Source organism: Temnothorax curvispinosus, unplaced genomic scaffold (genome assembly GCF_003070985.1).
Source record: "Temnothorax curvispinosus isolate PA1 unplaced genomic scaffold, ASM307098v1 QBEX01003408.1, whole genome shotgun sequence".
Lineage (NCBI taxonomy): Eukaryota > Metazoa > Arthropoda > Insecta > Hymenoptera > Formicidae > Temnothorax > Temnothorax curvispinosus.
In genome coordinates, this window is record NW_020213188.1 from 1191442 (window position 1) to 1213397 (window position 21956).

General features: G+C 34.2%; 2 protein-coding genes, 1 long non-coding RNA gene and 2 other non-coding genes across 5 annotated transcripts; 2 read left to right on the top strand and 3 right to left on the bottom strand.

Annotated features, from left to right (window-relative positions):
* Positions 1-215: 215 nt before the first annotated feature.
* LOC112452439 lies at positions 216-4874 on the top strand. Its single transcript, XR_003040502.1, has 4 exons — positions 216-301; positions 841-978; positions 3276-3484; positions 4665-4874. It is a non-coding gene; the product is annotated as an uncharacterized LOC112452439 (long non-coding RNA).
* Positions 4875-5713: 839 nt separating this feature from the next.
* Positions 5714-5786, bottom strand: Trnav-uac. Its single transcript has one exon. It is a non-coding gene; the product is annotated as a tRNA-Val (tRNA).
* A 908-nt stretch (positions 5787-6694) lies between these two features.
* On the top strand, positions 6695-6766 carry Trnad-guc. Its single transcript has one exon. It is a non-coding gene; the product is annotated as a tRNA-Asp (tRNA).
* Positions 6767-7177: 411 nt separating this feature from the next.
* Positions 7178-10626, bottom strand: LOC112452494 (CD63 antigen). Its single transcript, XM_025012735.1, has 5 exons — positions 10442-10626; positions 9751-9939; positions 9132-9299; positions 8468-8677; positions 7178-8210 (listed from the first exon to the last, which is right to left on the bottom strand). Exons 1-5 carry the CDS (start codon positions 10502-10504, stop codon positions 8148-8150), a joined length of 693 nt encoding a protein of 230 aa, XP_024868503.1. The 5' UTR covers positions 10505-10626; the 3' UTR covers positions 7178-8147.
* Positions 10627-12351: 1725 nt separating this feature from the next.
* On the bottom strand, positions 12352-20900 carry LOC112452437 (superoxide dismutase [Cu-Zn]-like). The gene is given in 6 exon segments (XM_025012637.1): positions 12352-13258; positions 15855-16105; positions 16342-16554; positions 17150-17228; positions 20811-20858; positions 20860-20900. Coding segments are annotated over 6 exon segments (726 nt in total). The 5' UTR covers positions 20886-20900; the 3' UTR covers positions 12352-13149.
* Positions 20901-21956: the final 1056 nt, after the last annotated feature.

The following is a 21956-nucleotide window of genomic DNA, read 5'->3' on the forward strand; positions in this document are numbered from 1 at the left end:
CTTTATCCCACGTTATCGAGGATAAACTTTCAGCCCAAGTGCCGCCGTAAAGATCTTTTTGAAACTCACGTACGTATTTTACGTATCACGGGTGTCTCGAGGCGTAGAAAGCGAATCTGCCCGAAAAGATGGTCGCTCTCATTCTGTCTCTCGCATATCGCGCTCGGGGGTCGGGGGAACGAAGATCCCTCGCGTCGCGTCGCGTCGGTTTGTTCGCAAAAGATTTACTATAAGTTCTGCGTAATAAACCACGCTTCATTAATGCTGCGGCAGACAGAATCGTCGCGACGCAAGGAATACTGTAAGTATGATTACTTTTTTTGGGAAAGATTTAGTTTTTTACCTCGCCACTCGCCACTCGCCACCTCGGTCACCTCGGAGTTGTAAAAGAGCCGACAAGATGGCTAAAGATTTCTCTCGTCGTGAATCGTGATACGTTAACGAGTTTTATTCGCCACTAATACAAGCCAATAGGAGCGCGCGTTACAAGTCGGCGTCGTTGACGAGCGAAGTTCGTTGCAGTTCGTTGTGAAGTTGCCGCGACTATTGCGTTGCGTACGTTCGTATACATACGTTGATCAATCGCAAGATTCTTCTCCTGCGATCCTGTCCGTCCTGTATATTACACGGCTAGTCACGGTATTATTAGCTTTATTACTCACGTCTTACGCTCGAAATACCTGAATATCTTAACGCGCAAAAGATTTATTAAAACTCCAACGCGCGCATTAATCCGATACGGCAGGTAAAATATATGTACATACGCGGCTTTGACTCGAGGCTCCACGCTGACACCGAAAGCTTCCGCGATGCAAGATGCAATGTTCTTTCTTTTTTCAGACGCAGCGAAGTTGCTTCGGCAGGGTTATCTTATCGCGAGCGATCTTCGCTAATGCATTCATCGTGTCGTGACACGTCGACACGGAAAATGAACCCCGAAGCGGCCGTGCGTTAAATCCATAAAAATCCATAAAAATCGTAAGTTTCTAACCTATATTAGCAACTTTGATCGCTCGTTGAATTTTTGTTTCAAGCAGGATCGCGTACGTCGCTCTGAACCAACGTGCTCTGGACAAGGCTCTGAACGATCGTATCGTTATGAAATTTTGTCAATAACAGAATTGCATCTCGTTATGCGGACGCACGTATGCGCGCGGAACGAACTTCGGGCCTACGTTCTTGCTTGTCGTTCACGTATTTCCGTATAATTTTGTTATTTATGGAAATTTCATTAAAGTAGCCCTCTCGTCATTATGGTACGATTGTATAATATCGCCGAAAGGCCCGGGCGCCAGGCGATAAGATAAGATAGTCAACGTATGCCGCATGTGTTGCATTACAATAAAAATTATCTGGTCAAAGCACTTTGCAAAACTGTGTGAAAGATATGCTACTAAATTATCGTGCCTCATTAAAGCGCGATACACAAGAAATATTTTTCACTCATTATAAAATTTAATTCATTGACATTATCGTGTTATCGATCGTTGACTGTTAATGAATTATAATGTAAATTCATGTCGCGCCGCGGTATTAAACCGATTATGAGAATTTCAACCGAACCTGTGGCTCGCGCGTAATTGCAAATTGCTGCTTCTTCCAATTATAAGCGGTTCTTACGATTCTGCGGTCAATTTGTCGGACACATCGGTATAGCCGTTTGTCACGCGGCGCAAAATTAATTTAAATGCGACACATACAACGCTGTCGCAAAGGCGGCATGTACGTGTCGATTCTCGGACATTTAACATCTGTCCACTCCATGCATATGCACGCGTGCTTTATACGCACCTACATATGCAAATCCACGTGTTTATCTCTTCGCGGTGTCCACTTGAAACCGCGGGCGAATAACCGGGGCTATACAACTTGTGACAGTAACCAAACGGACGCTTCCGCGTGTTTCATTTCGAATACCTATTTACGGAAATTTCTATAATTACATTCCTAATCACATCACGGAGAATATGAAGGTAGTTATATAATAGATAGATCTATTATAATCTATTATAATCAACTGTCTTTAATCTTCTAGAAGGTGATTATAATAGATTACGTCGACAGACAGAGAGCTTTATCTCTCTTCTAAGATTATTGCAGAAATAACATTTAATAAAGGAGGATTTTTTTTTATAAATTCGCGCAATCGTTCCTTGCAACGCGAATGTATTTGAGCTTTCTCGACGTGTTTTACCACGATGAGCGTGTTTCTCCGCGAGCGTCCGTCTTTCTAACGTGCATATTTTTAAATTCAAATGAGATCTAGCCACGAGGTTAAGTCTCCGCGTGCCGTCTAAACCCGCACGCGGAAACGTCGTGTTTAACCGCTGCCGTGGCTAATCGGCGCGCGACGTGCCGCGATTGTCTCAACCCCGTAGTTACCCCCGATTCACGTTCGCATTCTCGGGACTCGGCACCAGTTCGAGTTCGAGCACAGCTGAGCCGACGCTCGCGGCTCGACGCGAATGCATCGATTTCTCCCTCGTTCCCGTTGCGCCGGGAACGAGGGAATCGTTTTGCGACCCCCCCGTGTGCAGACGCGTGCATCACGGCTCCACCAACGCCGGGCACTTGCCAGCATCCCTTCCCATCCGAACTCGATTCCGCGTGCTTCGTCAAGCGGAAGAGTTAAAATGGGCGTCGTTCTTCCGAAAACGTTGGCAACAAAAGGAACCGTTCGCGTCTCTGACGCAAAAGAGATCGTCGGTAAAGAGATAATTAAAAAAAGACAATTTTTATTATTTTTCGTGCCGCTTCCGTTAAATGACAACGATTAGTCTGAAAAGTTAAGTAGAAAGAAGTAAGTTTTTATTGAAAATAAAAATGTCCTCTCTTTTAAAACGCGAATAGTAGATCTGAAATTTATCATATTTCTCGTAAGATTTTGATGCGAGGTTGATTTGATATAAATTCAGCACATAATTAATGTACAATTGTTAGAGTAGTCTCGTAAGAATTTAATGCAGAATAAACTTTCGTAGAAATTTATTAAGAAATTAATTTTGTGAGAAATATATTTTACTGGTGCATCATTCGTAGGATTATGCAACGATTGAAATTTTCTGTCATAAATTTCGTGATCGCGTTTTTGTCTTGGAAAAAAGGGAGAGATCGTTTTTCATCGGAAAGGAGGATAGGATCAAAAAATTCGGGGTCAAGTTCAGTCTGCATGAATGATGGACCGAAAGATGCCGCAGGTAAACGTCGCCGATAGCCGGCGACGTTAACGACTGCAGCAGGACTGGTTTATCAAGATTTCACGGTCTTTCGTACAGGTAGTCCCCTGCAGGACATACGCGAGCAGCAGCAAGGATGAAAGAAATCGAACGGATCGAGTGCTCGGTTGTGAACCCATCATTGAAACTGATCGCTCTACGCGGGAGGTATGCCGCTCCTTGCATCTTATTCATGAATGATCATCTACTTCTGAACACCGCGCGTCTTCAATAGCCCACCTGTGGGCTCGAAATAACACTGTGAAATCGTAAGTACGAATCGTAACTGTGAATCTCGAAGCGCATTGTTTTTTGAACTAAGGGCAATATTTTTAGCCTGATATTATACTTTAAGCTTGATCTTAAATTTAAATTTATAAATACTATTCTAAATGTATTAGACTAATGGGGGGGAAAATTTCGGATCTGTAGTTAATAATTTTTGAAAGAGACGCTATCTCTAATGCTGTCTCTAACTGAGATGTGTTAAAAAATCATATTCTCCTAATTTTGAAAAATTAATATATTTTTGAACAGTAAATATGTCATTAACAATTAAAATCAAAGATTTGAAAGAGATTTACCGTCTTTGTCGCCTTATCCGAATTTCAAGTAGAATTTAATATCAAAATATTCTTGTTTTTGTTTTTTCAAGTAAAGTTGTTATAACTTTTTATATTCTTTAAACTTTTATTACTATGTTAGTTGTACTATTTAAAGCCACTTTAGTAATTTAGAATTTCGTGTACTTAGGAGACCGTACCCTGAATTCCGAATGACCCTTGATGTTATTTCTTGCTTGCAAGAAGATATCTCGGTAGCTTTTCTATCGAGAGGGTCGCCAGAAAAGTAAAATATTTAAGTTCTATTGAAAGTTTTATGCTTCTCATTCTGAACTCGTCAGGGACTTTTATGAGAGTAACTCTCAGATAATAAAACTTTTAAGTTTAAACACAGAGGAATCTGTTGCAACTCTTATTGCAAATAGATTTTGTAGTTAAAATAAATATTAATTCCCTTTATATCGTTTTGTACAAATTTTTATATGTGACTAAGAATTAATTAGTATTTAAATTTAATTAAAAATTTAATTAGAAAGTATTTAGCAGAATCTTTAAGCTGACACTTTTTCTGTCGGTATTGTTATAGTATGTCTTCTCAATAAGCCATTATATTTCATATAAAATAAAATTTCGTTGAAATTATGGTATTTGAATATCCTTGGCAACTTAAGAGAAAATTCTGCTTTAATATTGCAATTTTATTGAAATTGGATTTAGATTTAAATTGAACGAATGACCTTAACGTGTACGTCACTCATTTTGAGATCGATCATGATTGTACAGTATGACGTAGGGAAAGGGTCAGGCGGTAGTATTGTAGGGTACGACAGGAAACCGAAATTGATATTCGGTCCTCTCATTCGTCTTGTCATGTTTCTCTTTATAGGTATTCAAGTCCCAGGAGAGAAAAGAGCATGGTTCCCTTCGAGTCCTTCATTCACTGTCTTGCTGATCTCGTACCATCTGGTCCTCCACCTGTGCCCAGCCAACTGTTTCTTTGCCAGTGCAACCAGAGCAAGTCCGGTTTCAATCTCGGACCTCTTTCAGCATTTTATCTCACAACGACAAGGTAAGGTAGCGAGTAAGGTAATATCGGTGTATGTGTAAAGACGTCCATGTGTCGTCCGTTGTTTTATACAAGACAAAATTTCGCACTTTGATATCAAACAATCGAAGGCCTGAGTGTGAGAGTCATTGACTCCTTTTGATAAGAAAATGTTGACGAACGATTACACAAAGATTTCTAGATGTGAATATAAATATTCAATGCACTTTTATTTTACAATCAGCCTTTTTAAGCCATCAAGAGATCAGAATTTGCAATGTAATAATTTTTCAATTTTTTATAAAAGGTTTTTTATAAAAGATTCCACAAGTGACAGACTTTTTTTCACAGATTATAGGAAGATAAATTTGAAATTTAATGTAACGCTAAAAACGTCGTGCTTAATCATAAAATAATAATTAAACATTAGCTATATATTGCTTCCTCTTTTGTGCGTACTTCGTAGAGTTCATACAATTGCAAATTACCTTTACAAATTAATTGAACATAAATAAATAAACCTTTTAGCTTTTTGTCGGGATATCCATTATTGCAATATTGCATTACAATTTCGTGTTATGCAAACTTTGAACTTCCCTATGATCGTTTTTAAGACAAGAGAGTAAAAGACAACAAAGTAAATTTCCGCTGTGTTGTTCTGAAAGACTTATAACTGTTATATTTTAATAATAAAAAAGTTCTTAGTTATATAGCATACTACTTAAACATTATTAGAAGCATATCTCTGCGCAGAGTATGAATCTTAAAAAGTGCTTTTATATTTAAAAATTGATAAATAAATAAATCCTTAGTCTTTCCTAGCTTTCATATATACTATATTCGTAAAGTTTCCAATATAAAAATATTACAATAAAGAAAAAAAATATAAGTGGTTCCGGCCGGGATCGAACTGGCGACCTTCTGCGTGTAAAGCAGACGTGATAACCGCTACACCACGGAACCTCAGTGACTTCCATTGATCGTTGCGTCGATGACTAGGAACCCAATTTTAATATACAATTTTTATTCTTATATAATCCCGTTACCTAATACGAATTTATTTAGTTAAATGAAATATAATTATTTAAGGGTTATAAGTAACAAAATTATTTCTATTTTATTAATTTACACGTTATTTGTACTCGATTGATAAATCACGTGGCTTTGTCTCGTGTCGTACAGATGGCAACTGCGATCTATACGTATATACGTCAAATGTGAATTATTAAATTTTATATAATTTTTCGATTTTATATCTTTTCCTCTATTTAATTTTATATTTGATTTGAACATCGGCACTATAATTTATTTACGATTTTAAAAATGTAATAAGAGGAATAAAGGGGGGCATTTTTAATAACTTATTTTATTAATAACTTATATTAATTTTATTTTATATTTTAATATAAATTGTCACCAAGTGCACTTGTCCTGCTTTTTTTATATTTATATAGCAGAATAGAAATTAGATTTTATAATATAAATTTACAGGATTTTTCTATACATTAAATTATACATATATATATATATATAAATCATCTTTCTTACACATTAAAATTTTACAATTATCTTTTAAACAATTACTATTTTTTAATCAAATTAAATAAGTATTTTTATTACAAATGTGTATACGACTTAGTGGATTGGTACTAACTACAAGAATTTCGATTTTATCGGTAATATATATAAAAGTGTGTTAGACATATTTGTCATATTAGATCACATCTAATGTGATGAATATGTAATCACAAATATATGGCACGTATAAATAATTATTACATAAAAATCTATATTCATTATATCTTACAATTAAGTATTCCTTAAAGTTGATAAACCATGTATTACATGAAAAGTTCATCATGACACAAGAGTCCTCGGTAGTATAGTGGTTAGTATCCCCGCCTGTCACGCGGGAGACCGGGGTTCGATTCCCCGCCGGGGAGATTTTTTTTTTCTCTTGTACTATAATTATGCAACAGTTACCTTTGACTTTTAACTATATAATAATTTATTTAATAACATGTACGTTGATAAACTATTTTCTTTAGGGAAAAATTAAATCAGCACAAAGATATCTAGTACTTGTAATTAAAAATTTTGCAGTTGTATATAACGTTTCCAAAAAATTTTATTGTTAAGAAGAGCAATTTTTTAAATTTAGAGAACGATTTGTCATTAAAGAAAATGTAATATGTAAAACTGGAACATCTCATGAATGTGTTCAATATTATAATATTTAATTCAGAATCCTTTGTCATTTATATGAAAAAAGAATAATATTCTGTAAATAGCAGAATTGTGATTTATATCATTTAATTACACGAAGTATATCTTATAATTTATTTTTGCAGAAGGTTTACAATCTTGTCTTATAGAAAATATAATACGTTATACGTATAATAGACAAACTGAAAAATAAATATGTTGAATTGAAGTGTCTATAGCTACTATTGTATATAGGAAAATGACAATTTACAGCTGTCAGTGTACCGAAGATAACATATTTGTTGTAGGAATAGGTATACTACATAAAGACATACGCTTATACAAGCTACATTTGCACTAGGCACACATTTATACAATCATAATCACACAAATAAATCGATCCTTTAATAGGAACGAATTAATTCAATCAATAATACATACAATAATATATAATAGTAATTATATATTATACTAATATGCTATAATATGTTATAAATATCGACACAATATACACACCACAATTATATTTATAATTATTCTACGTTTCTCGATTTTCTGATTCTTTTCTTGATTCTATGTTTCTTGATTGGTTACGATATATTCTATCTATAATTACGAATTAACACTTTGAGGAACATTATTTTTTAAGTAAAACTATCTCATTTTGATATACAATTAAAAAGAGAGAGCATTAATATTTTTTTAATATTAATAATATTTTTTGTGGAAATATCTTTCTAATCTCCACAATGGATACCACTCAATTACGTAATACAAAAGCAGAAGGATGGTATAATTATAAAATATAAATGATGAATATAAATATCGAATAATTATCGAAGCTTGAATTAGGTCCGTTATTGTGCTGCTATGAGGTGAGCGTAAAAAACATCGCGAAAAATCAATGCGCAATATTTAAATAAATTAAGTTAATAATCAGTTAATGAGACTCTCGTTCCTTGACGATCGAATATAAATGTTTTAAAAGGATAAATATACATTTTTTAGCTCTGTTACTGTTAAGCCGATCATAATTTTAACGTATTTTTTAATTTGACGAGACAGCGAATTTTGCAGCTTAGTCTGATATAGCATGAAATTAAATTAATACACTTCGTTTCATTTAGCGCTTTCTCTTTTTATGGCCATGGAGAGGCAAACAGCAAGGATTATACCGGCAATCTGTAAAAAGAAAAACATTTTTTAAAATATCACCACAGTAACTTGAACGAATTTAAATACAATTTACATTTTTGTTACAATGAAGAGTTATATAATTCTTAAATCGAAAAGTTTCTTTCGTGTTTATTTATCTTTGCTTATTATGTGTTTTATTTAAAACCTGTTTAGCTTTACCGCAATAGAATAAAGTAAAGTGCGGACATGGCACTTAACGTATCCATGTAATTAAAATATCTTGTAAACTAAGTTTTACTCGCCTCCACAAAAGCAATTCCGATGCCCACACCGATCATGACTGTGGCGCCATTCTGAACTCGCATTTCTAACTTGCTGAAGCATCCTTCATTATATGCATTAGATATCTGACATATCTTTTGCATATCATCAGCGCAACAGGACGGCGGGATTTGTCCAATAGTGGGGGTTTGAATCCAATCTCTGGGACCGTCCACGCCGCAACATTGTAGCTGTCGCATGAACAAATAAAATTATCAATGTATTAATCAAACTTAACCAATTTGTAAAAAATTAAACAATTTAATGCTTAATTTAAATAAGTCAATAATGAATTCTTTTTTTTTGTCATTTTTCTCGGCACCAATGCAAGGTAAAATAGTTAATCACGCTAATTTGATTATATAATATACATTTTACAAAACTACCTTTGTGTCAAAATAGGGTAAAGTAATTTAAGATATAGAACTGTATACGACAGTCAATGTTAGAGTAGTCAATGCACTTGTAATACTGAAATGACTTTAATTGCCTATTTGCACGCGATGACTATTTCAAGTGACCTAACCCATCACCATTATAGAAATCATTGTTTTCTTAATAGGACGGAAGCTATACTATTTCATCACCTCACTTTTGTATCGACAAATCCATTACTATGTTACGCTCCAGATTCAGTATACTGACCTTTTTCTGCACGTTATCCCAAGCTTGCTTGTCGACTTCCATCGTATAGTTCTTCATCGATTCCTTCAGGGTACTCTTCATCGCCATGCTAAAATCATTTTTAAACACTGCCGCCGCTATGCCCACCGCAAGCTCGATCACGAAGATTATTAACAATGCGGCCGCAAACTAAATTATGTTTAATATTAATATAATTAATTAAAAATTGCATATAATTGTAATTTATAATTATTTATTGATTTCATCGTAAAAAAGATGTATTTAAAACAGAACGAAATGAAGATAAAGTGGTTTGAAATCACACATGTACAGTTTGATATTTGATATTAAATATGCGCGAAACGTTCTGGAAACCTCCGATCTTTAATTTTACTTAGGTTTTTCAAAAATTTTATTTTAGATAAATTCAAGTACATAAAATAATCCAAGATTTTGTTATTAAGGTCAATGTCAGAATTTTAGAATATATTTTGAGGAAAGCAAACTTTCATAGATAAGCGGTTTATATTACCGTAAAAAAATTAAACTTTTAATTATTTCTATTATTTCGATAAATATTTAACATAAATTAAATTTTGTACTCAAACTGTTTAATTATTCTGTTGATTTCTTAACTTACCGCAATCAACATGTTGTAATGCTCCTTTATTGCTCCGTAACATCCTAGAAAAGCTATGATGAAAACGATAGATCCTGCAACTATAAGCACTATAGGCGGTGCCATTATCCTGCCTTCCACGAAGTGATTAAATTCGCCGACATCTGCCAACACCAACGCGCCGGCCACAATAATACCTATGCCAGATATCTGGAAAAATCAATTTTAGCAATTGTACGTATTTTTCTTCGCCCTCGAAATTGTCCTTCGCACTATCTTGATTTTTCCAAAAGTAAAAATAAAACGAGTAGAATTAAATTTAAATAGAAACTTATATACATATACATATTTATAAAGGCACATTTTTTAATAAATATTTTACGAAAATAGTTTTTATTAATTGATTAAAAAAAAGGAAGAAATAAATTATATTAAGTAAAGTGCAATCTTCCAGAAAATTATACTATAATTTAAAAAACACGTTTCACAAATAACCGAATCTTTTTGCGCGCCACTTTTGTATCTGAAAGTATCTTGGATACTTCCTCAGAAAAATCCATAAAAATCGGGTATATCCGCAAAACCTCAGAAAAATTAAAACGTAAAGAATAAAAAAAAGATATTTATTATTTGAATCACTTTAGAGAGAAACACGCTTGCCGCCAATACTATTTTCTCAAAACCATTATCGCTTCCAATTCAGTTTACTCACCGCGAAAATCATATTAAAGATGAAAAGGATGTATTTGATGACGTTCATTCCGCAGGACTCCATGATGTATCTATCTATCGTTAAAATTGATTAAACTTTATTACTTTGATTTTATTACTCCGAAACGACAATTTGCGGGGACTTAAAAAGTCAGACACATAGTCAATCGGCTTGTGTTTCGTGCGACGGCCGTACGCTCAATGGGAGCGATTTAGGTGGTGCGCTCTTGTTTGAGCCTACAGGGAAGGTTTCGATCGAAATCCTCGGCCTCGAGGCCGCCGGCACGAAGGTAGTCAGGCGGGAATATAGTTTCCAGGTCGAAGTCCTGCGTTAGAGATTCGTTATTGGTCAGCGTTCTGGCCGTTTGGATGGCCGTCGATGGTAACCATAGTCACTTGTTCTCCGCCGTCAACCCAAACGAATTCTTAGAAGTCTTAAAAAATACACCAATGATACAATGCAGTGTTTACGAACGTAACTTTCCTTGTCAAAAGCGTCCTACGGTCAAACCACCCTCCGCTTCGAATTGCGGTGTTCTCTTTTATTTATAACTAGCTGAGACCATCAATCTGGTAGCACTCAATTTATTCGTTCCCATCATAACATCTTCAAATTTGCTTGAAATTAACTGCAATTCTAGAAATTAATCTACGAGAAAATTTCCTCAGCGGACTTGATTTTATGGCAATCAGATGAACTTTGCAGGTTGACAAGACGTTAATTGCCTCTGTTGAGTCTCCATATTTGTGACTAAACTAATTAAATATTGGTAGCTTTTTTTATTAAACTTCTTTGGGCGTAGACGTAATAAAGGATTCGTTTTTTTTTTAGATTTTATATTAACAAAAGGTGCTAGTATTGGATAATTTAAAGCAATAACATTATTTTCAAAAATTGATGCTTTAATTAATATTTGGCTACGTTACGCAATTGATTAATCAAAGGCAGTTTGTACTGCCTAAAGAAACATTTTATATGTTCTCTTTTTTGTATTTATCTCATTTAATCACAAAATTTTGTTAATGTAATCTTTTTCATACAAATGATGATACTGCATATGCAGTATCATCTCATTCAATTTATGAAATGGTAAAATGTTATTCCATTGAACACTTCAATTACATTACATTATCCAAATGCATTATTTCACGCTGCATTGCGAGCGAAGCGTTCTCGATGGACGAACGCAATCCGCCATAATTTTATCGAAGATCAGGCAAACCGCGCGTGAGCATCGCGTTAAACGATTGCCGCTCGCAGTTCAATAATGTCACATTATTTACATATGTCCGGTATAGAACGTACAAAGTAGGTCACAGGCAACTTTACAAGCAAGCCGACCAGTTTTCGTTTTCGCGATTCAATCCATTCGATAAGCATTTGCGTAGTACGTTTCTTCAGTATCAACTTCTAGAAAAATTCGAGCGGTTCGTTTCTCGCATGCAGTTGGGATTCGCGCAAATTCGCCATTTCGTGCCGTGCTATGGATACGTATATGGGTTAATGAGGACATGGTAAATATAGTTATCGCGCTCATTCCACTGGTGGCTGCACCTGCACGTAATGCTACATGCATAATGATAACACGCCACGATTTAAAGTTCAGTGCTGCACGACTGAAACATCTTTTCTACTCTGCTCGTCGTGCAATGTACTCCGTATTCGCTCGGTATTTACGCAATAAAGTCTATAAAGTACGTCAATATTGATACTAATAAATAGTAACTTAATAATTTAGTAATAAACAATTTTACAATTAGGTTTTAGGCAAATCGTAATAACAGACAACAAGATGATCTTTACATTAACCAAGAATTTTATTTCAACAAATATAACTTTGTTATATAAGCTAGCGTTCACAATAAAGAAACATCAATTGAAAAAAATTGTACACAGAAAAAAATTTGTGATTTAATTAATTAATGTGTCTGCATTTTAAAAATCGAAGAATATAATTGTAAACAAAAATGTAGCTGTATACTAGCCTAGGTTTACCCTGCAAAAGTGCGCGTTACGAATACAAAGAAATCATAGCATCATACTATATTAAAGATACAAATAATGAAACTGACTATATCGTAAACAACACTTACAAGTTGACCAATTATATTCGATGTAATTCTTAATTAACTAATTAAGTAGATGCAATATATATTGCAAATTGTAATATGTAATTCACAATATATAGATATATATTTGACGCACATTAGACGCGTTTTAAACAAATTATTTTTCATTCAGACTTATGGTGAATTAAGTATTTCTAAATAATATTAATATTGCACAATATATAAATATATTTAGTATGAAAATTTTCGTTGTATCGTTATTTAAGTTAAACAACTGATCTTTTAGTCGGTATTAATTTGAGCAGATAGTTTGACGTTTTACAGATACTCGTACATTGTAAATATAATTAAAATCGAACTACTCGTCACTGACGAGTCGTCCAGTCGTCAGTTTATTCCAATGAGATTTATAGTAATTGGCCGGTAAGTCACATTTACATCAAAATAACGATCGCTAACATAACATAACGCTACTCCGCGATGCTCTATAACTGATTAAAATTTTGTCGACTGCTAATATTGTTGACGAATAATCGATGGTCACAGCTCTCGTTGTTCGTCAGTTCAAGATGTAAATGCAAATGCAATTTACTTATCTTTGAACAAGACACGAAATTACTTGGAGCTCCCGCGGGATCGTTAGAACTTGAGATGTTGATAAGTGGCGATGAGGAAGAATATCACAAGGGTCGATACGCTCGGTGTAGTAAATGAGCCATGAGAACTCCACTTGGCGTACGGTGGCGACCTAGAAGCAACAACATTGAAGAAATCGATAATTGTATTCGTAATTGAATTGTGCAACATCACGTAAAGTACCCGACGTTATTACAGGTATTTCCGGAAGTCACAAAATAAATAAAATAACGCAGTTTTGTGAGGTGAGTTGCGTGCATCACCTGCCACGGATCTAATTACGTGCAAAATGCAATAATGCACATACGCCGAGACCTGAGATTTGTATCTATATTTAAATGAAATGCAGTCTACGTTTCGATGCATTGCATAAATCTGAATTCCAAATTGCACATAAATCATATCGCGATTGTGTTGCGGTAGTCAGAAGCAAACAAATATCGCAAGCATTCTTGAAAACATTAATATTTATTGGTGTTACTAAAACAACAAATATATCAGCGACGACATACAACAAAAGTAAGCACATAAAATACAGTAAAAATGTCGGTGCGACTAGACTCTATGCTAAACAATATAATGCGTAGAGATTTATCAAAGAATTTTTTAGAAAAAATTTATATTTTAATTCTAATAATAATATATCTGTATAGTGATTTTTTTATTATACTTTGAAAGAGAGAGAGAGAGAGAGAGAGAGAAAATATATTAACAACTTTTGCGATTAATATAAGATGCGATATTTATGACACTTATTATATACGGTCGTCCTGATATTACTTTTGAATAATTATTATGGAAAACGGTGATATTAACTTTTCGGACTTTATTTGTATTTCATAGAGGAAGCTCGTAAATTATCAAAGTATTATCACCGTGCCAGTTTATTAGCGTGGAAACATAGTCTGAGAAAAACAGAGATTAACCGGCTCTCTTAACTGCGAAAGTGTATAATACGCGCATATCGTTTAAATCTAAACGTGCATGATCGTGAAATAATTCATAGAGGAGCATTCTCATTGCGCTTACAGCATATGTATATTTTGTTTAAAATATTTATATTTCCCTCATGGTAACACAAAAAAACGATCGGACAGAATAAATGTAAGGAAGAATATATCAGGGAAACATAGAGGAACAAAACAAATTGTTAAAGTATCATCAACAGTTTACATACAAAAGATAGACACACTACGAGTCAACAGTCAGAGAGAAAATTACATTACATTTACATAGGGCACATGTCGTTCCTACTAATTCTACGTCTATTTCTTAGTTTTTATTACAAATAATAAAATTCTTTTACAAATCACATAAAATGTATAATACGACACAAAGCATTTTACAGAGGAAGAATCGTATAGGAAGCAACAATTCAACAATATTGGTTCAATCCTAATCAAGGTGAATTTCTAGTCAAATCTACAAAGTGATATCGATCCTTTTTGTTTCTCCTTCGTTGACCGTTGACATTTTCCTTGGAAGTACCTCAGATTTTTCTGTAATGTGCAGAATACAATGTGGTGCGGCTGTTTATTTTCGCTTTTGATAATTTTTGTGAAAAAACGCGAGGACTATTGATATTATATAAATAATATTATAATATCATAATTATAATAATGTAATAATATAAAAGAGGTATTACATTATGTAGGTATAATTATATTAACATTATCCTTTCGGAAGTGGCGCGCGGTCTGTGAGACCGCACCAATAATTTTTCTTTTGTAATTTTGTTATTAAAATATCTCGTTCTTTAAGACCTTTTGTATTTCCGGGGGCGGGGGTGACGTGTTCGTCAGTCTACCGTCAATGCATCGCCGTTGCATCGCATGCGTATTCTCCAATTACCGTCCCATTAACCATGCGGTGTTATATAAGGCCTCACCCTCACGCTCACGCCATAAAATATATTTACGGATCCTAAAATTTATGTTTTAGTATGATTATTGTGTGTGTGTGTGTGTGTGTGTGTGTGTGTGTGTATGTGTGTGTGTGCTATTTCATTATTTTTGCTATTTTAAATGTTTATTGTAGTTATTAGTAATAGCAAAGGAAAGAAAAATATTTTTGTGTTTTTCGTTATAAAAATTTGATTTTTGTTCCTAAATAAGAAAATAAAAGAAGAGCTATTGTAAAAAATTGATCAAAAATATTATTAACATATGGAAACTTGAGTATTCTTTATTATTTTACAAAGTTAAGATATCTCTCTTTAAAAATAAAAAATTAGAAAATAAAATTTTTATTTTACTTTTTGTTATATATATTTGCAGTCCCATAGACCGCGCGCCACTGCTTATGTGCTGCCAGGGGATCCACTTTCGAAAGGTTATAAATATATGAGCGATTTTATAAACGGCTTTAGAAGATCGTTTTCCAAACTAAATAAATATATTTTTTATCGGTAGTTGTAATAATCTTGTCTAACATCTACCTACTACGCTTACACAACAAAGTTAGGACGTACGTGAACATTTAGCGACAAATAAGCAACAAGCAAATAAAAGTAAAGAATCTTATCCTATATCTTTTTACCGGAAATCTGAAAATAATTGCATTATGAATGATATACGTTACATGAAGAAAACTACAAGTTTTATGTCCTGTGAATATAGAAACACGTGAATACTAAAAATCATATGAAAAATTGATATTGCAAGGCGTAAACAATGAGAAAAACATATATTCATAAATCGATAACCTACTCGATGCCAACGACACCACAGGCCCAACGATCGCCAGAATTTCCGGTTGTCGAAGAGAGAGAGTTATTTCCTTTGCCAAGATCGTCCTCGCCGGAGTGTACAACTATAGACCGTCCCAGGATGCTGTTCGATCCTCTCAGCGAGATAATGTTGTCAGTGATATTTATTGTCGCTTCTCCCGCAGAATTGGCCTGGATATTTCCTAGATCGCCGACATGTCGGACAGTATCTTCCGGGGCGCCGTGAGTGACCTAACGAGTTAATAGTATATAGCCGAAAAAGTAAGTCGATGAAAGACTATCATAAGGCAGAAAAGCCAAACATTAATGGTCTTTATCATAAAATACAAAAGACGAAAGATAGAATTTTATCAAAAGTGAAAATTGTCCAAAGAAGAAGTAGTAATATATATAGTAACACATATAGTTAATATAAATTAATTATTATCCATAGCAATTAAAAAGAATCGATTGCTGTGGGAGCTCACATTCTCAGGGTTGAAGTGCGCTCCCGCAGATGTGCAACCCATGCTCAAATCTCCCTTCTCGTGCACGTGGAAACCGTGTGGCCCCTCTGTGAGTCCATAGATCTTGCCGGTGATAGTAACAGGTCCATCCAGAGGAGTCTGAACGATCTTCAAATTACCCGTGACATTTCTCACGGAGGAAAATGATGTCAGGCGAACGACCGCTATCAATTCCTAATCGAGTCGATTCGATACGATCAGTATAATTACAAAAAATAACAGCTAGTGCTTTCGAAAAATAGTACGAAGTTTTAATCAAAGCAAAATTTTTTTAAGGAAAAAATTAATTAGACATTATTTTGTCAAAGATTTATATCTTTTTTAAGATCTTTGATTTTTTATGTTAAATATTCTGGGAATTAAAAATTGAACGAAAATTCTGTTAAAGTAAGGAAATGAAAAAAATAAAATTACATATATTCTTCTGCTTGTCCTAATAACATTAATTACAACTTTTAAAATATTTTTCAATAAAATATACTTTTTTTTATGACAATTTTAATTTGGTTAAGGGATTTGTAAATGAAATTTTTGACTTTAAGAGCGCACTAGATATTCTGCAATTCACTCATTATATTACAATCTCTATGAATGTCACGTAATGACTGCTGTCCAATTTGGAACTATGTCATATTATCAATTACAATCAACGCTCGTCACGGTAATAATTCATTATACATTATAATGCATTGGAAAATCGATTGATAGTTTATTTATTATTGCGGAAATGGATTAATACGTGCAATATTCGGATTATCGTATTACGTACCTCTTCTGCCTGTGTAGCTGTAACAGCTATTACAGCTGCAAATAGTAACACAACCATTCGACTCATCGTGCGTATTGGGCTGTAAATATAATAACAGAAAACTGATGACATATCAATATAACGTACATAATATCTTTTTGCTATCTTTTGCTCTTGTTTTTTATACATTTTATCTGAAATTGTCGCTATCTTTTAAAACGTCACAATTACTACTAAATGTTGCAATAATAACTTGAAACTTTGTAGTAAAAAAATACTTCCTTATTGTCAGCATAAAACAGTATAAGAGATATGAATATACACTCTAAAAAAAAGTACGTTTACAATATTTTATACATCGCCTTTATGAAGTGTATATTTTCTTATAACAAATATAATTTTAATGAAAAATGCAGCATTTCGTTATGGCGAATACACGATTTACAGTTTATAAAAGAAGATATATAGATGCTCAAAACAATCTTAAAAATTGTATTCAGGTAACCAAATAACTGATTATGAAATATCCATTAAGAAAAGATTGGCAATTTTCGACTATGGATTGAGATCCATTTGCGCATGCCTCACGTACAGAAATATAATTTAATCGATCTAGAGGCCGGTCAGATGAACCGATTAATATTAACAGTAGCCTCGCACGTAAAGGATAGTAATCGATAATCCGTGCGACGCAGTTTTTGAAGCGTGGCCGTGTCGCGCGATTTAGGAAAGCACACATAATTCCTACAAAAAGTAACGTAGGTAAATTAAAATGAATGTGTTGACCAGGTGAGGGCAAATTTACTTTCACATCACTTTATATTATTGAGGAATATTACGATCGGTCAATCATATGAAATTAGCGAACTATTTATTTCCCCCTATTACACGTATGTCAGATGTATACATATGTACAATCTATTTTTTATTATTAGTCGAAGCTGTTAGATGACCTTCGTGATACGCACGAACTACATTCTGATGTCATAGGTACATGAGTTTCTTGGTATGTGTGCTCGAGGTTAATTAAAAAGATTATGTAATTTTAAGAAATTCTACAAATCGTACGCCCATGCCAAGTTAAATATTGAGTTGAATATCTCAGATTTGCATTATTTTTTATCCAGACATTAATAACATTATAATGTACTGAAGATAGAGCGTAACGTCATCGCATATTATTCAGGATAATTATTAATCATTATAGAATTTATTATTTTTGTGTGACTAATTATAATTAGCTTACGCAAAATGCAAGAGCCACAAAATTATGTAAATTTATGTAAAGCTATAAGGCAACATTATCGTGTGGCTGACGCAGAGTCATCGGATATTCCAGGTTCTTATATATATATACTTAATTTCAATATAACTTTCCTTCTTGTTATTATCTCGTTGATAGAGAATATTTATATTTCTTACCCATACCCCTATTTATTTTATTGTTGATCTTATGCCGCTTTCATGAAATCTGTATCTATATTAGCAGAAATTATCATTTTTTTTCTTACTTTGTTTTGTAAGGAAAATATAACTTTCCTTGTTAGTACATTATAAAATACTTGACGTTTCAAGTTGTTTATCAATTTGCATATTTCTTTTCACACCCAATCTTTATAGAATACAAGCGCAAGTTTATTGGAGATTTTCTTGTCATTTTTTATGTGATTGGCTTCAATAAGAACACTTTTCTTATCATCATTATTTTGCTCGCATTTTATAAAATACAAACATTCTGGGTATTTTATCATTTTTATCGTATTTCTTCTACGTACTTCACCTTTCTCATTACCTCACCTTTCTTCACTTCGATATAAGTATATATATTTATTGGAAAGGTTCTTATTAATATTATATTAGCATAAGACGCTACTGGTACTTTGCCTCTCGAGAGCATTTCACAAAGCAGAATAGATTTCCTATCAATTTCGAGATGTATTACTTTCTTAGTTGTTATTGTTTCGAAATTATCGCTATAATTATTGCGATATTATAAAAAACTGATTATTTATCTCGTATATATTATTATTACAAAAATTATGATTATTCCGATTTGCTGGCGCTTTGCGAAATGTGTGCGTGCAAACGCCAGCTGGAAAGTTCACGGTCCAAGGAGTAACAGCTCAGTCCGGTGCGAGTGCGAGTCAATTCAATAATACGTGTCGCAGAATTTCTTTCGTGACCAGATACCGCGAGAGGTGGGCAAAAGCACCGTGAACTCGGGAAACGTGGAGCAAAGAGCTTCCAAGGAAATATCGATTCATGGCGAAAGGTGTTCGTTCACAACACCTGCGCGACTTCATCGATCAGTGTTATTCATGCGTTTTAACGTAAGCACCGCGCGAATTGATGGCGCGTTTCGCGGACACCAAGCGAATACATAGTACATACACACAGCGATGTATTTCTATTTCCATCATGGGACCGGCTTTACACGTCATGCACACTCCGACACGACGTATCCATCGGCTGTTTCTATATTGTGTTAGATTAATCAGGACTTATGCGAACGTCTTGTTACATTCCCACATTTCCCAGAATTAAACGTAATAAGTTGAAAAGACTTTACAGCGCAAATAGCGCAATTTCAAGACGGTATTAAATATATGTATACAATCTAGCAGAGGTTTAAGAGGATAAGCTTGCAATTTAAGAAATAAAAAGGGTTGAGAATAAAATATTAGCCCTTGATTCGAAACAATTCCAAATAAATTAATAATGGGAATTTACTTTCAGGAACCTGAAATAAGATTTATTTTTTTACATTATATAATTTTTATATAATATTTTATAAATATAATTATATATTTTATAATTTTTATATTATTAATAGAAAAATGCGATAAAGAAATAGTAATGTACAGATTTACAGAACATTTTCAAAGAATATACTGATATATTTTTCTTTTTTCCATGATTAATCGGAAACTTTCCGTTAATGAAAAATGTTACAGCGAATTAAAAGCTCATAAAGATTTAATTTAAGCCGTTATCTCTCTCGAACATTAAACTCCAATAAACGGTGCAATTGACCACGTAATTACTGAATTTAACATTAGCGTATCTACATCGCGTGCATAGATATCGACGTTATGGATTAACGTGTTATTCTCACGAACCATATTTCTGTCAGATATGCGTGGCTTTAGTTATAGTGGCTGTAGTTTTGCATTTCCACAACAACACGTTATATCTAGTAGCTCGACCTTCTATAGCGAATACAGACACAACCGTAATTTCCGAAAAAATCCTTCACCGACATTGAGATTATTTATGCATCGCCTTTCAAGTAAATTCCATATGTAATATCGATTCGCTTTATCGATATTACGATAATAGCTACAGCTCGAGTTGGACTTGCGAAATTTCGCGTGGAAGACAGAAATGAAAAACGAATGTCGAATCGAGGACTTAGCCGAGTGATTTAGCTGATGCATGATTAGCATGCACACGCATAAAATTTCGAAAACTTGCGAGGTCAGTCGCGAGATAAACTCGGGAAGGAGATAAAATTGCAATTTGTTCGAAACCAAAAGAATATTACGTGACGATTCGCCTCACGTTCACGCGATAAATTGGATTGCGCAACGGTGCATCTGTCGCGGCATGGAGTTTCGAAGCGCGATAACACGATCGGCCGGAAAAGGAGCATGCCATGCCACGAAAAGTGAAAGGAACCTACCGGCGAGCGGGCACTATTTTACTGGGCACTGAATGACCGAATGACTGACTGGCTGACTGCGGATGCTGGGCCCATGTTCCGCTTATATTGGCACGGTACCCCCATGCGAATCCCCCACCCACGAGGTAGACAAATCAGTCGCGAACAAGTATCTTGTAAATGATCGTGCACCAACGACACCGGCGACCGGATGACCGTCGAAGATAACGGAAGATTCTGGACCCTCCGCCGGGTCTCGTGCCCGGCTTCTTTCGCACAATTCAGCCGATCAAATGGTTGCATAATTGAAGATATTGTTAAACAATGATAATTCTGCAACGACATGACATAATTATCAGCTCCAGATAGAGAGCAGCAAAATACTGTTACAAATTGTTGTAAAATAAAAAATATAAGATAAATATAAGATGATTGACACTGTCTGGCAATGCCTGATAAAGGTCGAAATGTATGAAATATTAATCATTGTGTCAGAAAATATTTTCGAGATGATTATCATGGCAGTTTCGTATTTTATTATAAAAGATAGGAATAAGAGAAAGATGGGAACTTCATATGTATTATATTAAGGAATGGTACACGTGGTTGCTTAATTAATAATCGCGCAAATCCGTGACGTACATTATTCGGATGTGTTTATTGACTTGGGTGTTAGCAGCTTAGTTTTGATTAGAGCTGACTGTTACAAGGAAGCCAGCAATGCGCCACACAACATACGTGCCATTTAGATTAATAGGATAATAGAGAAAAGGATGTTAGATATTCACGAACGGAGCTCTCGGATCTGTTCAAGTAACCAGCTACAGTAAGTATGTCACTGACGAACTTACACGAAACTTGTCGTCGTCGTGAGAGTGAAATTAGCATTATTAGCAATACATTAACACTCGTAAAGAAATCACCGAACATTAAACCTGCCGTTTTCGCACGTAAAATCGATCTATCAAGCTCGGCAATGAGCGGACGTTTTATTTATTACGCGCAATAAATATCGTCTGTATATAAATCGCGATTATAAAATATTTCGGGATTGTAGACTTTATTTTAACATTGTCCTTCTGTTACTAATATTTTTAAAATATCGAGGTCGCGGTAGTTTTCCATTATAATATTATTTTTATAAATATTGAAAATCTATAATAGACA